At 35.9% G+C, this 17568-nt stretch overlaps 1 protein-coding gene across 4 annotated transcripts in view; it reads right to left on the bottom strand.

Annotated features, from left to right (window-relative positions):
• Positions 1–17568, bottom strand: part of ERC2 (ELKS/RAB6-interacting/CAST family member 2) — a 664972-nt gene that overhangs the window by 268336 nt on the left and 379068 nt on the right. For all 4 annotated transcript variants that reach the window (XM_087954768.1, XM_087954770.1, XM_087954769.1 and 1 more), the window contains one exon: positions 16961–17121. In XM_087954768.1, the coding sequence (XP_087810894.1) occupies positions 16961–17121 (161 nt within the window). The remainder of the gene's footprint in view (positions 1–16960; positions 17122–17568) is intronic.

The raw sequence follows: 17568 nt of genomic DNA, 5'->3' as shown, positions 1-17568 counted from the left end.
ACAACTCAGTTTTGAAGCAGCAGACTGAACCTTGACCATATGTAATCATATTGTCTTGTCTTTGTCTGATAAAAAGGCAGTTCAAAGACTGAGAATCAACACATAAGGTCCAAGTAGCTATTGTATCTGTATCTGGTACAGAAGTATATTTCCAACAAAACATAATCATCTTTTTTGCCACATTCTAGGCATCATTGATTAAATGCTCTTCACAAATATAGAAATTCCAAATTTGTGAATATACTTTAATGTGTTATAAGATTTATTTAATATATTAGCTCTCTTCCTAGAACTAACTTCTGAATTTGGGAAGATGAAGTCCATTTATCTTAAACTTAGCAAGGTTGAGAAACAGTGTCTTTAAAGATACATTTATATCAAGGAAAATGATGCCTTGAAATTCTGCCGAAATCTTCGCAGGTAAAATAATCTTAGTGATCATCACTGCAGATGGTAGATCATGATGATCAAATGATTCAATATTTACTCAGTGCAATATTAAATGACTGAATGGCCACTGGATGCACAGTTTACTACATTGCCAAGTACTACAAAATTTGAACACCAGTCAGTAGGAATATTGCACCCAAGTACGCTTAGAAAATCTGATCATGCAGTTAAAATCTAGCTACAGATTTGTAAATATATTATATGTAACTACAGAGTTATTACAAATTGAATATTGAATATTCTTTTTATGAAGTATTTCAATAAATAAGCTAATGGGAGTGTTAAGACTCATATCACCCACTTATCTGATAGCAGAGTGTGTGTGTGTGTGTGTGCGTGCGTGTGTATGGATCTTTGGTTATTCGGGTTTTCTGCCGCATAAAATTGGAAGTAACCTGCCGACGTTTCGACGAAGTCTCATTCGTCATCTTCAGGCTTGTGTCTTCGGCTTTGTGCTTCTCAGAGTAAGCATATATATATATATGCTATATATATCCACACCACAAGCCAGGCAAACACCTGGGCACAAACAGATCCCCCTGATACCTCCAGCTCAAACACACCCCAACCAGGCACCCAGATGAAACCCAGCTTCCTAACTAATGATAGCCGTCCATTTACCCGAAGCCAAGCTGCACTAAAGGCCTCCATTAAAGCAACACAATGCTGCCAGCCAATCAAGATACAAAAAGAGCCAAAAAACAGACAGAAGATATTAGAGACACCAATCAAGCAGAACACAGCAAACTCCGAGACCAATAAACACAGACCAAGACTCCCAACCAATCAGGATGAAGAAAAAACCATTCTGGCACAGCAATAGGCTGCCCCAAATTCAAATCTGAAACTACTGTAAAAGTCTGACTCACAGACGGACACAATACAGAAGCCTGATGATGGCAGATGAGATTCTGCTGAAACGTTGCTACAACTTTAAAAGAACTACAATGACGTGGGAAAATACCCGAACCAAGCCGAACACCATACATGTAAGTACCCACGAAAACTTAAGAAAACATATATATATATATATATATATATATATATATATATATATATATATATATATATATATATATATATGTGTGTGTGTGTGTGTGTGTGTGTGTGTGTGTGTGTGTGTGTGTGTGTAGGTCTAGGTGTGTTCGGGTCTTTTCCCGTGTAAGATTAATAGTATCTTGGTGACGTTTCAGCAAGGTCTCACTCGCCATCCTCAGGCTGGTGCTTTCGGCTTCGTGCCAGTGCAAGCAGTGTGTGATCGGAGCTGCTGTATAAATACTGGTGGTGGGGGCTGGTGTGCTGGGCTGGTTGGCTGTACTGCTGCCTCTTGATTGGTTGATGGAGTTGATGTTGGTATAATGGGGACCTCACCGAAATGTCGCCAAGATACTCTTAATCTTACACGGGAAAAGACCCGAACATACCAAGACCTACATACCTGTACCCGTGAAAATCTACGAATTATATATATATATATAAAAATTCGGCCAATCAGAACATGGCCAACCCCCCCAACCAATCAGAACAGAGCCAAAACCCCAACCAATGAGAACACACCCCCACCCAATCAGAACACAGCCAAGCCACCACCCAATCAAGTCACACCCCCACTAGCAGTTAAAAGGAAGAAGCAGCTGCAAGCTCATATCACTCTGAGAAGCACAGAGCTGAAGACAGAAGCCTGAAGATGATGAATGAGACTTCATCGAAACGTTGCCTAGATACTTCCAATCTTACGTGGGAGAAAACCCGAATAACCAAAGATCCACATACAAATACCCGCGAGAACCTCAGAAAATATATATAAATATATATATATATATATATATATATATATATATATATATATATATATTCTTAAGTTTTGCGGTACTTACATGTATGGCCTTCGGCTTTGTTGGGTATTTTCCCACGTCATTGTAGTTGTTCTTTTAAAGTTGTAGCAACGTTTCAGCAGAATCTCATCTGCCATCATCAGGCTTCTGTATTGTGTCCGTCTGTGAGTCAGACTTAAATTGCTTTCAGATTTAAATTTGGGGCAGCCTATTGCTGTGCCAGAATGGTTTTTTCTTCATCCTGATTGGTTTGGAGTCTTGGTCTGTGTTTATTGGTCTCGGAGTTTGCTGTGTTCTGCTTGATTGGTGTCTCTAATATCTTCTGTCTGTTTTTTGGCTCTTTTTGTATCTTGATTGGCTGGCAGCATTGTGTTACTTTATTGGAGGCCTTTAGTGCAGCTTGGCTTCGGGTAAATGGACGGCTATCATTAGTTAGGAAGCTGGGTTTCATCTGGGTGCCTGGTTGGGATGTGTTATATATATATAAATAATAAAACAGCCCTTGCTATATCTAAGGTAGAGCAAGACATAGAAAATTTTGTGAGAAATATTAGAAAACTGTTACCAATCAGTGCACATAATCCTGAACTAGATTTACAAAGGCTAGCTTTGTTTTCTGATAGATTCCCTATGATCCTTTGGAATCTATCAGAATCTTGCTTTTTTTCCATGCTCAGTAGCAAAAAAAAGTAATTATTTGAAAGATAATTTTGTCCTTCTCATTTGCCAACAGCTAACCATGGCGAGGTGGCTCAGTGGCTAAGATGCTGACCTCGTCGATCAGAAAGATCGGCAGTTCAGCGGTTCGATTCCCTAGCGCTGCGTAACGGAGTGAGCTCCCATTACTTGTCCCAGCTTCTGCCAACCTAGCAGTTCAAAAGCGTGTAAAAGTGCAATTAGAAAAATAGGGACCACTTTGGTGTGAAAGTAACAGCGTTCCGTGCACCTTTGGCATTTAGTCATGCTGACCACATGACCACGGAGATGTCTTTGGACAGCACTGGCTCTTCAGTTTTGTAATGGAGATGAGCACTGCACCCTAGAGTCAGAAACCACTAGCACATATGTGTGAAGGGAACCTTTACCTTTACCTAACCATGACTAACATCAAAAGTGCAAATTATTCAATCTAGAACAATGTGATTCATTTACAACTAATTGAAACGAACAAAAGTCTTAGAAAGTCTTTATTTTATTCCTGAAAACCAAGAGTTGGTTTTTGAGCCTCAGGTGAGAAAACTTTCATAAAATAGAATTGGCATAGTATGAAGACACTTCGAATACCAGTATGATATCACACTATTAAAAACTATATACAGAATATGGAGGCTTTTCCAGGCAAAAAACTGACATTGCTGCGTGTGAAGTCTGATTCTGCCCATTGTTTCATACCTGCCAATGCTATTAAGTAACAAGAAAATTCCTTGAAGAACATCTGGAAGTCTATACCAAATCTAAACAATGGTAAAAAAAAACAAATCAGCACAAGTTTCCTGATCATGTTGCTATATTTTCTGAAAAAACAGACTTTGGTTATCATTTACAATAATTCTAATAGATGTAGTGCTAATTTGGACATCGAATTCTGCCCATCACTTTAGAGCAGTTTAGGTCTACTATATAATTGAAATTGGTATATAAACAGAGACTCCTTTCTAGCATTGATGATGTTATCTGGCTGGGGAATCGAAGTCTGGGAAAAAAAACCTGGCCAAACTCAGAGACCAGTAAGGATCCCACAATTCAACTCTGAACTACAAATATTGTCTTCTTTTGGAAATTGCCTCTTCTGATACATTAGGAAAAGGTAGCAATAAAACCAGAAACTAAAAATAACTCACCTTTAAAAATACCGTGCAATTTAATTAAGCAAAGAAAAATATGCTTAATGTCGCACATACACCATCCTGCTTCTGTTCAGACAGACAGCCCACATCTGTCATATAGAATGATGAGGACCTAAATTGTTGGGGGCAATATGCTGACTTTGTAAACTGCTTAGAGAGGGCTATAAAGCACTATAAAGCAGTATAGAAGTCTAAGTGCTATTGCTATTAGAGCAATACATTATTCAGTATCAATGTCTCTATACACCTCTCTCCAGTATGACAAGGAACAATTGAAGAGCACATGTTGGGTATGACTTTAAAACAACTATAAATATATCTAATTGGCATGCCATCCACCCATATTTGTTTGCTAATCAGTTGCTATGGAGTACCTTGTTTAATGACATTGATGTTAAGATATACAATGTGACAGGATTCCAATCTAGCAAGGAAACTGCCTGATTTAGAATTGTTACCTCTTCAGTGACTGGCATATTAATTATTTTATTTTCTCTCCTCTGAAATTATCTAGGAAAACCCTTTTTGTTATTACTAGCATTCTTTGCATCTCTCTCGACATCCAGAGTTATAAAAGAGAAGTAGGAAGTAGGGGAAGGAGGAGGAGGAGGAGGAGGAGGAGGAGGAGGAGGAGGAGGAGGAGGAGGAGGAGGAGGAGGAGGAGGAGGAGGAGGAGAATTCTTTCTTAATTTCTGCTTCTTTTGAAATTTTACTTGTTTAGCATTCACTGTACCATTTCAGACTACCTTTTCATTTCTAACTTTGTCCTTTTTCCATTTATATAACTGCTTTCCTTTCAAACCTCTCCACTAAACTTCTTGTGAAAGTACATTGGTTTCCACTGCTATTATCCACATAAATTAAGAGCAGAAATAAGAGGCATAAATAATAGCTACCTAGTTTTCATTTAAATATCTGAAAAAAATTTCTCACGTACAAACGGTACAATGGTGGAACAGTATACGTATTGTGCATTGTCCATCTCAGGACACTCACCTCTCAAGGATGGTTGAATTGGTTTTCCTGCACATTGCAAAAAGTTGGGCTAGATGAAACTCCACAATTCTATGAGTCTCAATTTTTTCCTAAATTGGAATTATTTTGAACTTTTCATTTAGTATATCTCTTTTTAGAAATTCCTACTCATCTTGCACTCATTTTCCCATTTTTAAAATCATTTCTTTGAGTTTTTGGAGGGTATTTGCTCTTGATTCTTAAATAAATTTTGATTGATTGATTGATTGAAGTCCTTTGTTAAGGTTGAACATTCTCAATTTTAGTTTTCTTTAAAATCAAGAACTCCAGCATTACTTTATTTCTCCACTTCCATTTCTTCCAAAAGTTGTCCAAAAAATCTCTCACTAGGAAACTAACTCTGCTGATGATGTCAATTTAAAAAAATATATCGGTAAGTATCAATTGATATTATTTTAAGTTATCCTTCTGTTGTTACTACAATGCTATTTTATTATTCTGTGTTTTTTCTATAATTGCAAACTTTTTATGTTAGTTAGATATTATTACCACAGGATGGAAGAGGGTTATATAAAAATTAATGAACAAATTAATGAACAAAATGTGGCAAAATTACCATTTGTACCCTATCTAGGATTTTGGATAGAAAAACAATATTGTATTAATAAAAGTATTCCTCAAGTAGGCAATCATTATTTATTACATTCAATAAACTTTTGCTATTTACTCTGTACTTGTGCTTTTTTTTTTTTTTTTTTTAGTACTATGGACCAAAATAATTCCAAATACTTTCAGTAAAAGGACTGGTTTTTGTTCCCTTTATGGAAACAATAACTTGCTTTTTAAAAGGGGGAGGCAACAATTTTACTTCTTCCGGCAGATAGTATACATAAATGCCATTCCCTCCTGGAATTTTGTTAGTATTTCCCCAATGAATAACTGATTTAATTCAATTATTGGAACATACTGCATATTTGGCAGTAACAAAAAAAATCTGTTCTTATGCTTTATTGGAACTTTTTCCTATCCATTTGTGACTGAAGTACCACATGCAGTTCAATTTCTTTCCTCTACACAGCTTTAACCTAGGTAAGTTTTAGCTGATCAGAACTAAAATTATATATACACAGTAACAGATAACAGATAATCAGAGTTGGAAGGGATCTTATAGGTCATCTAGTCCAACCCCCGCCCAAGCAGGAGACCTTACACCATTTCTGACAAATGGCAGTCCAATCTCTTCTTGAAAGTCTCAAGTTATGGCGCTCCCACAACTTCCGAGGGCAAGCTGTTCCATTGGTTGTTTGTTCTCACTGTCAGAAAGTTTCTCCTTATTTCCAGGTTAAATCTCTCCTTGATCAGTTTCCATCCTTTATTCCTTGTTTGGCCTACAGGTGCTTTAGAAAATAGCTTGACCCCTTCCTCTCTGTGGCAGCCCCTCAAATATTGGAAGACTGCTATCATCATATCATCAGTACTTCAAAGGAGTGCTATTTTTAAATAAAAATAAATTATAAGTCCTTGACTTACACCTAAATGGTTGATGGCAACTTATCCACTGTATACTAAATTCATAATCATTAATAACATCTATTTAACTTATTATTTCTTTATAAAAAGTGTAGGCTACTTCAATCTAAAACAATCTATGCAATGATGGTTAGAGTTTGGTTAAAGTATATAAATACCTACTTAAAACAAATTCAGTTGCAGCCTTCATGTTGCCATAAAAATAACAAGCAGTGATCTTGCAGCTTTTAGGAGTAGTGGTGTTCTAGAAAGGGAAAGGAACACTATTGCGCTCTGCCCCATTGACTAGTTTATATGTATCCCCATATAAACTTTGACCCAATGTTGTCCAATATCTTAAAATGTGATGTCATGAGAATGTATCCCCATACAATAAGGGGACAGGATAAGAAGCATGTTCCCCTTAATGTTTATTCCACCCTAAAATTTATATTCCTTTTAAAGGACCAGATTCTGTACACACTCTTTAAAAATTCATTTTCTCATTTATGGTGCACTGAATGTTTGGGCAGGGTCTGGAACACTATTATGTTCCCACGTTCTTCTCTTTTCAAGTATGGCTTCTTATAAGAAAAATAGTTGTTACTGTATAAGTATATATGCATGTGGGTTTAATACATGTCTATCCAATAGACAAACATACAATGGTGAGAAATACTATTCATTAATTTGAGTGTTGGGTTTAAAAAAAACCTCCTAAACACATGCTAATATTTTGTTATGATTGTTCTGAATTGAAATTATACTCACAGCACTACTGAAATGTGAAATGCCAAAGCCCTTAAAAAGAATTGATGGCTGACCATGCTACTAAAATATTAAGAATAGAGTGACCTTAAGTTTCAAAGCCCACTAAGAGACCGGCTCTGTAACCTCACTCTGGCTTTCTTAATGAATAACAAATGGGCTTTCACAGTACAAGCTGCTATTACAACTCATTCTAGTGTGTGCTTTTTAACCTGTGGTAATGCATCATCTTGCCTGACTGTATGTCATCTTCTAGAAGGTCAACAAAAGTATGTAACCTCTCCCGTCCCGATGTTTAAGTTATGAAAAAAAAAATGACAAAGAATGAAGTAACCTGTTTTCTTTTATTCTTACCTCCATTTTAGGCATATATTCCTGCAACATAGAATATCTAATGGTTTTATAAATCAGGATTTAAATTAAAAATGTATATTCTTAGTTTTGTGTGTGTGTGTGTGTGTGTGTGTGTGTGTGTGGTATTCAGCTTTGTTCGGGTATTTTCCCACGTCATTATAGTTGTGCTTTTAAAGTTGTAGCAACATTTTGGCAGAATCTCATCTGCCATCATCAGGCTTGTGTATTGTGTTCGTCTGTGAGTCAGGCTTTCACAGCCGTTTCTGTTTTAAATTTGGGGCTAGCCTACTGCTGTGCCAGAATGGTTTTTTCTTCATCCTGATTGGTTGGGAGTCTTGGTCTGTGTTTATTGGTGTTGAAGTTTGCTGTGTTCTGCTTGATTGGTGTTTCTAATACCTTCTGTCTGTTTTGTAGCGTTTTTTTGTCTTGATTGGCTGGCAACAAGACTCCCAACCAATCAGGAAGAAGAAAAAACCATTCTAACACAGCAGTAGGCTAGCACCAAATTTAAAACAGAAATGGCTGTGAAAGCCTGACTCACAGACGAACACAATACACAAGCCTGATGATGGCAAATGAGATTCTGCCGAAACGTCGCTACAACTTTAAAAGCACAACTATAATGACATGGGAAAATACCCGAACAAAGCTGAATACCATACATATAAATACCCACGAAAACCTAAGAAATATAATTATATATCCTAAAACGAATACAACCTTAGGCTTTTTTCTTTTCCAAACAAAAAAAAAATCTGTGGCCCAAAGGATAGTCACTTCAATCTATTTAAATGCTTGAATGAGCTTTATAAAGGCCACTACTATTTACTTCTTTTCACAGGTATTTAGAAATATGCATTATGTTGCTGTGGACAATTAGTCTTTTATCCAATTTACTTTATAGTTTAAACTCTCCCACCCTAAGGTTTTAATTATCCCTCTTATCCAGCATTCTTAGGTCTCAATTCATGCGCCTGGAAATCTGCCTCCATGATGTTATAACCTTGTTAGCGTAACAAAAGAGGAGTTTACTTAAAACTGTACTTAAGCCAAATTTACTTGAAAGAGGAAAGAGACTGTCAAAAATCCTACAGTAAACATAGAAAAGCAGTTCTTTCATAAGCTTCACCTTAATTCATAGAGACAAGTAATTTACATGTAAGTGGATTCAGATGGTCTGTAAAGGGGCCTCTCTCTAGAACCGGACTGGTTTTGTTCCCTTTCCCTATCCGTTCACTCTCTCTCTTATTCATTTTTTTCTCTTCTTCTTAAGGCATGGCTATGTTTGCCTGATGACAGAGCATCTGCAAAGTGTGAATAATAATAAATCATAAGGTAAATATTTATAAAAGTCGTCAGCATCGATACGAAGCAAACAAATTTCACAGAGCCATTTTCTGTTCTAGTCAGTTCTCTGTCAAATCAAAATATCTGTCAGTTCTTTGTCAAAGTCAGTTCTCTGTCAAAATTTACATATAATAAATGCTTTTATGTTGGCATGTAAAGTTGCATTTCTAATGTAGTAATGGTTACATTAGTCTTAAGTGCCAGTGGCTTGTCAAATACAGATCGTATTGCCACTGGAGCTTCCTAAATCCAATCATTAAAATCACTTTTGTTTTATATATCAGTATTTTATATTAGTTAGACTAAATAAAACCTCTCTGTCTGTATGGATATGAAGCTGGGATCGTAATCCCACTTACTAAGCTTTAATTTCCATGTTTTATTTAGAATCATAATGTGAAAGGGACACAGATGTAATTCTGGTTCATAACAATCAGTGCAGGCTTTGTACTTGCCTCCAGTATGAAAACCTGATTAATGGAAATCTGAGCTGACAGTTCACATGATAGGGTTGAATGCCAAATAAGTGAACTCAGAGTTATGAATTTATCAGACCAATTCTAAATGGTTAATAGCACCAAACTTCTCTGGTTTCTTATGTCTCTGGCATAGACAGTTGTCAAGCATGGGGATAGCAGGAAATTCATGCAGTTCAAATTAATATAAAGATTTATTGCAAGTTCCAGCTCTCTACAAGAATCTGAACTGACAGTCAAAGCAAATCTGTGGTAGGTACAGTAAGAATCAATGGAATTCAAGATGGGCTGGACTTAGATCTCTTCTGGGCATGAAGGGATTTGAGACTGATAACTTGTTTGACCTTTCACTCGGATTCAACCTGGTCATCTCTTACAATAGTTTAGGACAGGGGTTCCCAACCTGGGGTGCGAGACGATATTCCAGGGGGTGCGAGAAAAGTCCAGGTAATTTTTATTTATTTTTATTTATTTATTTATTTATTATGCAATGGATTAACTTTGTTCTCATTTTAGAGTTAAGTATCATTATTTAGTGGCCGTCACATACATAGCTGAAAAGATTCAATCCTACCATATATTTAACACGTTCAGTAGTTCCTAAAGTCTAAATTTCAGGGGGTGCGAGGTTCAAGTGAAATTTCTTTAGGGGTGCGGGGTGAAAAAAAGGTTGGGAACCACTGGTTTAGGATATACAGTAAGCTAGCTGGAACTTCAAAATAAATCACAATAATTATTTGAAGGTTGCATATACAGTATTTGATATTGATAATGTGAGTTGACAAAAGTCCTTTTAAATTTAGTCTTTAAGAACTGGTCAGCAGTTTTTGTTTTCTTTTCTAATATTTTTATTTTTAAAAAACAAAAATACAAATCTCTATTCACATTAACAGTGTTCGTGTCATTATTAATACATACCTCTCCTTTTATACATAAACATCAGCTTTTATTTCTATACTCCACCCATTTGTACCACCTATCCCAAACAGCATAATAGTCTGAATCATCTTTGCCTCTTAATTCCATTGTGAGTTTATCCAGTTCCGCACAATCCATTATTTTTTGTGTCAAGTCTTCTTCAGATGGTATCTTATCCTTCTTCCATCCCTGTGTGAAGGCTATTCTCACCACAGTTATGATATGTATAATGCTGTATTGGATGACCTTGCTCAATTTTCAGCCAGTTTTCTTATAATACAAATCAAAACAAATTTAATTCTATTGTATAAGAAACACAAATTATTTCACTCTGAGAGATGAGTGTACATGTTTCTTTAAAACAAAAGGGAAAAGGGGGAAATTATATTGTGCCCAGTGCATCTCACAGGATTGCTCTGGGAAAAAATGGAGAAGGAATACTGAATATGCTGCACTGAGCTACTGGAGGAAAGGCAGGATATAAATTCAATAAATAAATAATTTACTGATAAATCTTGACTAATTTAAAAAAAAGAAGGCTGTATGTAAAAGCCAATATCTCTGACAGCAAGCAAGATATGCCAGTTTGGCCTAGTGGTTAAAGCACCAGGCATCAGCTGGGGGACTGTCAGTTCTAGTCCCACCTTAGCCACAAAAAGTGGCTGAGTGACTTTGAGTCACTCTCTCCCAACCCAACTCACCTCTCAGCATTGTTGTTGTAGTAGGGGATGAAGGATCAGTTAATCAGAATAGAGTTGGAAGGGACCTTGGAGATCTTCCAGTCCAACCCCCTGCTCAAGCACCCTATGTCATTTCAGACAGGTGGCTGTTCAGTCTTTTCTTAAGAACCAGTAATGAAGCACCTACAACTTTTGAAGGCAAGCTGTTCCACTGGTTAATTGTTCTCCCTGTTAGGGAGTTTCTCCTTAATTTCAGGTTGTTTCTCTCCTTGATTAGTTTCCATCCATTGTTTGTTGTCTTGCCTTCTGGTACTTTGGAAAATAAATTGACCCCCTCTTCCTTGCTGTAGCCCCTCAAATACTGGAATACTGCTATCATGTCACCCCTACCGGTATTAGGTATGTTCACCATTTTGAGTTATTCATAAAAAGAATAAAACTGGCATATAAATAAATACATATGACTAAATCCATTCTTTAAAACCTGTTTTTCCAAAGCAAACAAGACTGGGGATGTTATTCTGTATTTAGCTGGTTCAAATTTTGACTGAAATGCTGACTTCATGTTTTTTCATCACTATTAACTTTAGCTGGATTGGGCTCACTATTTATAATCTAATCTCTGTTAATGCCGCTGCTCAGGTGAGAAAGCAAAGTAAGCAAAAAGATGGTGTGGTTCTAGCACATGCCTGTTGATAAGAATGGTGAGGGTGACTTCCTTCTATTTAGACACATCTAGATCATTCTGAATTTGTATTTGGAAAACAATATCAGAAAAAGAAGGGATATCAGAAAAAGAACAATATCAGAAGAAAGCATTCCAAAGCTTGCAACATTTCTGCATGCTATATGTAAATAAGTATAAAACAAAGCCAAGTCCCAAGGTGATAATTTAGTTTCTGTTAAAATGAATTAGCTTATTTGGCTACTCTGACTTATACATGTGGATCAGGTCCCACTGGAGAGATCTTCATTTTTATGGTAAAATTGTATTGTTTTAAGCCTATTTGCTATTTAAATAAGGGGAAAATGGACCCATTCTATTCTGGAACATCTGCTAAATTCATAATCAGTTTGTCAGCTGAGGTTAGCAAATGTAGAATGGGGCAATTGATCAGGCTGCCCTTGGTGTCACTGAGGCTTCTGAGAATTAAACTAAGAGAGTTTCAGTAGACAAGGGGGTATTTCAATCAGCCTCCAAAAACAAGTAAAAAATAAAAAAATGGAAGGGAGGGGAGGGGAGAAAGAAATTTCTGAAAACAGAAGTTTAGCTTTCTTTTTTCCTTCTAGTACTCCTCTCCCTCACTGTCCCTGCTGCCTTTATAGTTATGTATACTTCTGACTATCAAATCAGAGGTGGAGGCCCACACATTCCCTTGCTGGCTTTAGCTCAATATAAATATGATCATATTTCATCATCTTGATCATTATTATTTTCTCAGTTAATAAAACTTTGAGAAAGCATTTTCCAATGATGTTAATATTATGGTTTTTTTTTTTTGTTTTTTTTTTGGCTGAGATCAGTTTTAGGAAAATGTATGATATATAGTGGCTGTGTATATGTGTGTGTGAGAGAGAGAGGGGGAGGGAGGGAGGGAGGAGAGAATTATCTATGGAAATAAGTTATTCTACATCTACTGCTTATATTTGTACTCACAGACACTCTCAAAAATAAATACACAGAAAAAAAGAAAAAAATGTATAATTTATTTCATTATTTGCTCTTTGTATGTGTGTGAGTGTGTATGTATGTGTGTGTCTATGCTATATGTGTGTGTATTTAGATATAGACAAATGATTTATACTCTGCCTTTGAGGAGCCAAATAGGCACACATAACACTCGCTTCTCCAATCTTGCCTCACAACAACAATTCTATGAGGTAGAATTGCAAGTGACTGGGTCAAAATCCCTCAATGAATTTCCATGATTGTAATTTCCATTGAATCAGAACCTGGATCTGTCCACTCCTAGTTTAATGCCTTAATCACTAATCTAAGTAAGATGCCTTAGAGTCATGGCATACATCTTATATTTGAAGCCAACATTTGGATTTGCCTGTTTATATTTAAAGTATGTGTATAGAACTGTTTAGAAATAGCAGTAGCAGTAACTATAGACATATACTGCTTCATAGTGCTTTATACCACTCTACAAGTGGTTCACAGAGTCCGCATATTGCCCCCAACAATCTGGGCCCTCATTTTACCAACATCACAAGGATGAAAGGCTGAGTCAACCCTGAGCTGGTCAGAATCGAACCCCTGGCAGTGAGCTGAATTAGCCTGAAATACTGGATTCTAACCATTACACCACCATAGCTCCTGTCACTGACATTTCTAGGAGAAGTTGATGAGAAAAAGTTTCAGTGTCTTCTTCTAATAATAATATGACTCACAGCTCATATTCTGTGGCAATTCCTTTAACTCCATCAAACGTCCACATTAGCCTATTCCAGGTTCTTGGGAAAGACTCAATAGATGGATAAAAATGCCAAATCTATTCTGAATATTTGGCCGATAGTGCAACAAAACATAATAATATGCAAAATTAGCCACTCCCTATCTGGTTGTAAAACTCTGGTGATGGCACAGCAGCTAGGAAATAGAGAACACTCTAACCCTTTGATGCCACCATGTGGTTCTCCAGATGTATGCACCTCAAGCATGGTATTCTAATTGAAAACTGCCAGTGACTTCCTGAACTGCTCTACTGAGTAATTCTGCCTAAGGGAGAAAAGAAGTCCCACTTTCTTAGAGAATATATTCCCAGAGGTGGATAAAAAACATTCTTTCAAGTCTACACCAGTTTCACATTTGCAGTGCTCATTCATAACTGTGCTGTCATGCTCTCAGCTATTAAAAAACAACAACCACAAAATAATATTTAATGCATTTTTTTCATGAAGAATAACATACTTAAAGGTTTTTGGCCAAAATCTGAATTTACAAGCATAGATTATGCTAAAATGTGTATTTTGGAGGGATTAGTTTAAGCCAATAGCTGCAACACCTGGTTCAGAGAAATGTAAAATTTAAATAGATTTAAGATTCTGGAATCCACTTGTTTTGCATCAGAATTGTATCTACAGCAGACAGCAATATAAGGAAGGGGGTGTCATTGCTTTGATTTACCAAATGTGAATCTTACAGATTTAGCTTGGCCAGTTACCTTACCTTTTATAGTTACTCCTCAGTTAAGCTCTAAATTGAAAACATAACACAAAGCATACGCCTGCATATTAGTTCACCTGCTGTACTTTCTAGCTTTATGCCTATGATAATTTAAAGAAAGTTTCATATGCTAAACTGAATATATTAAGAGTAGATTGAAGTATTTCAGTTGGATAATCACACACAAAATTACTAGCAAATATTGGTTGACATTAATCATAACTTATACATTTAAACGAATGACAACACTGCTCTAAATTAAATAGTCCAAACTACTGACATATAAGTTTATTAGCCTTTGTTTCTTTTTCTGTCTCTTTCTTTCTTTCTTAAATAAAACCTCTTCATTTTAGTGAAGAACAAAGCCTTTGATTCTTCTAATCTTTATGGTGCTAGCAACCTGGTGTCAAAAAAGCTAGTCAAGATGTGTTGTCTTTCAGATCTATGGAACAGAAATTGGAGTCACAGGAGAATTTCTACCCAAGTTCCAAGAAGAGCGCATTAACGTCCTAACTACTTCCCATGGAAATCACAGTTGTATCAACATCCTGCTGTTTTGTTTGCATTTAATTTGGGATATAACTCTCTATGCTCTCAGCATGGATCCCATCATTAAATGAAAGCATACCATGGGTTGTAAAAAAGATCAACCAAGTGTTCCACTTTTCAAAGGTAGGTTTTGTGGAGAACATAAATAACACTGTCTATTTACTGAAGATTATATAACATACATAAAAGTATACCAATAAAAGAAAGAAACAATTTTTAGAGTACTGGTGTTGAGATAGTTTATAAAATGTAGATATAAAATAGATTTAGCCAGTAATCTATTATTCATTCATGCATACACACACACACACACACACACACCTATACAATACTCACACTCCTTTCTCATATGCATGCACTCACATATGCATATATTCAAAATGCCAATTGACAGAAATTATGAAAATTCCATCTCTTACATATGGACACCAGCAGGTGATAACACTTGCCCCATCTTGCTGGGCTCAGAAGTAAGCAAAATCAGGCAATTATTTGAATGGGAGACTTCAAGGCAATTATGAGGACTATAGACTAGGGAGCAAGTAAATAATAATAATTCTAAAAGGTGGAAGTGGAAAATCATTTCCATATTGTTACCAAAAAATCGCTACACAGACATATCCATGAGGCTGAAGGAGCTTGAAGGAGATATACTTTTATCTAATATATGTCCCTCTCAATATTATGTAACTATGGTCAAAGCTAACTAATTATGACCTGGTGCATTTGGTAATCCATGGAAATGAGAGCATACTAGGGTTCTATAAATTATCTGGACATTTTTGGAAATGCTTTTAAATTGTCTTTGCTTCTTAATTCAACTATGACAACACTGTACTACATAGTTGGTATGTGACATTTTCCTTAGGAGTATGATATTCTTCCAAACATAAATTTGTGGTTGCAAGAGAAAAAAAGACAGAAAGAAAGAAAAGAAAGAAAGAGATAGTGAGAGAAAGAAAGAAAGAAAGAAAGAAAGAAAGAAAGAAAGAAAGAAAGAAAGGAAGGAAGGAAGGAAGGAAGGAAGGAAGGAAGGAAGGAAGGAAGGAAGGAAGGAAGAAAGAAAGAAAGAAAGAAAGAAAGAAAGAAAGAAAGAAAGAAAGAAAGAAAGAAAGAACTCTTTTTGATAAATACCATATATTTTAAAATTTAGTCTTCATAGTGCGATAGGCTATTTTGGAGCATTGATATATAGTATAATCTAATGATACAATCACATAAAGAGAAATGTAATAACTATTTGAATATACTGAGTTCTTTCAAGCATGCAAGAATTTTTTCTGAAGGAAAAAGAAAAAAATTAATTCTCCCCCCAAAAACCCCAAATATTATGTATGTAATGGCAGAATGCATCTTTTCAGAGAATAGAGAACATCAAAACTACCATAGTCATTGATTTGGAATAGTATTGTTTGAGAGTTGCCTCTCTCTTGAGCCTGCTATCAAGAGTTTGATAGTATTCATCATAGTATTCAACATGACTACAAGAAGCCCTTATTGGGAAAAAAGAAATTTCAATAACATGATTATCAAATAGGTTTGATGTGTCACTCATACCTATATTTTCATTGGATGAATGAATGAAAAATGTCAAGATTTCTGTAGCTTTCAACTTTATTTATCACTATTACTCAATGTATCATTTTCACAAAACCATTTATTTGCACTTAAGTGAGAACAATTTGATGACAGTAAGGAAGCAAGCTCTTTTACATGTGGGCCTGAAGTTCAAGAGAAGATCACTAACATAGTGTATATATTCAAGGGTCTTCAAACTTGGCAACTTTAAGACTTGTGAACTTCAACTCCCAGAATTCCTGAACTAACATGACTGGAGAAGTTGTCAAGTTTGAATATATCAATGAGTGAATATCAATTTAATCTTCAAGAAGCATTTCCTGCTACTACCATCTGCAAATAACAAACTATTCTGGTCCAACTTCTATAGCTCCATATTATTACTTACCGTCATTCAGCTTAATTCATTTTCATTTTGGTGAAGAAATCTTCTGTCTATGAAATAAAGAGCTGAAAATGTTGCAAACAGAAATGAAAAATCAAGAGACATAAATGCACTTACTTCATTTCCAGGATTTCCTCTAACTGTTTTCTCCGTTCTAGTCTTAAATTGGCCAGATGTGCTTCTTTCTCGCCCAGAGATTGCTGTGTTGAGGCAAGGCGAGCTTTAGTAGCATCCAGTTCTTGCCTGGTCTTATCCAATGCATTCCGCAATTCTTCTAGCTAAAAAGCATAAATAAATTCAGGTACTCACAATTAGCAAATGAACAAGAAATTATCATTAGTAATCCTATAGTCATTAAATATCTACTCTCTTCAAGGGAACATAGTGAAATAATACTGAATTTTGTGGGTTAAGTAATACATTTTAATAGCATTATTCATGAAAAGGAAATATAAATTGCATCTGATTAAATAAAGAAGAATAAGAGTATTTATTACAGACCTATGACCAATGATGATGGTTCATGTGTCTATTTTTAAAGAAGGATAAAACCTATCAGTTTCATTTCACATGCATTCTCTCAGTGTGTGTGTGTGTGTGCGCGCGCGCGCACGCGCGCGTATGTGTGTGTGTAATTTCAGGCATTTCAAAATATGTCAGGGTTAGGCATCCATGCTGACTTTTCTGAATTATTTTGTGAGCAAAATAATGATATTGGCACTTAC

The sequence above is a fragment of the Notechis scutatus genome, chromosome 2 (assembly GCF_049901735.1).
Source record: "Notechis scutatus isolate UNSWTSFEM ecotype Mainland chromosome 2, rNotScu1.2, whole genome shotgun sequence".
Taxonomy (NCBI): Eukaryota; Metazoa; Chordata; class Lepidosauria; order Squamata; family Elapidae; genus Notechis; species Notechis scutatus.
The sequence above is the reverse complement of the archived record's forward strand: the minus strand, read 5'-3'. Positions and strand labels throughout refer to the sequence as shown.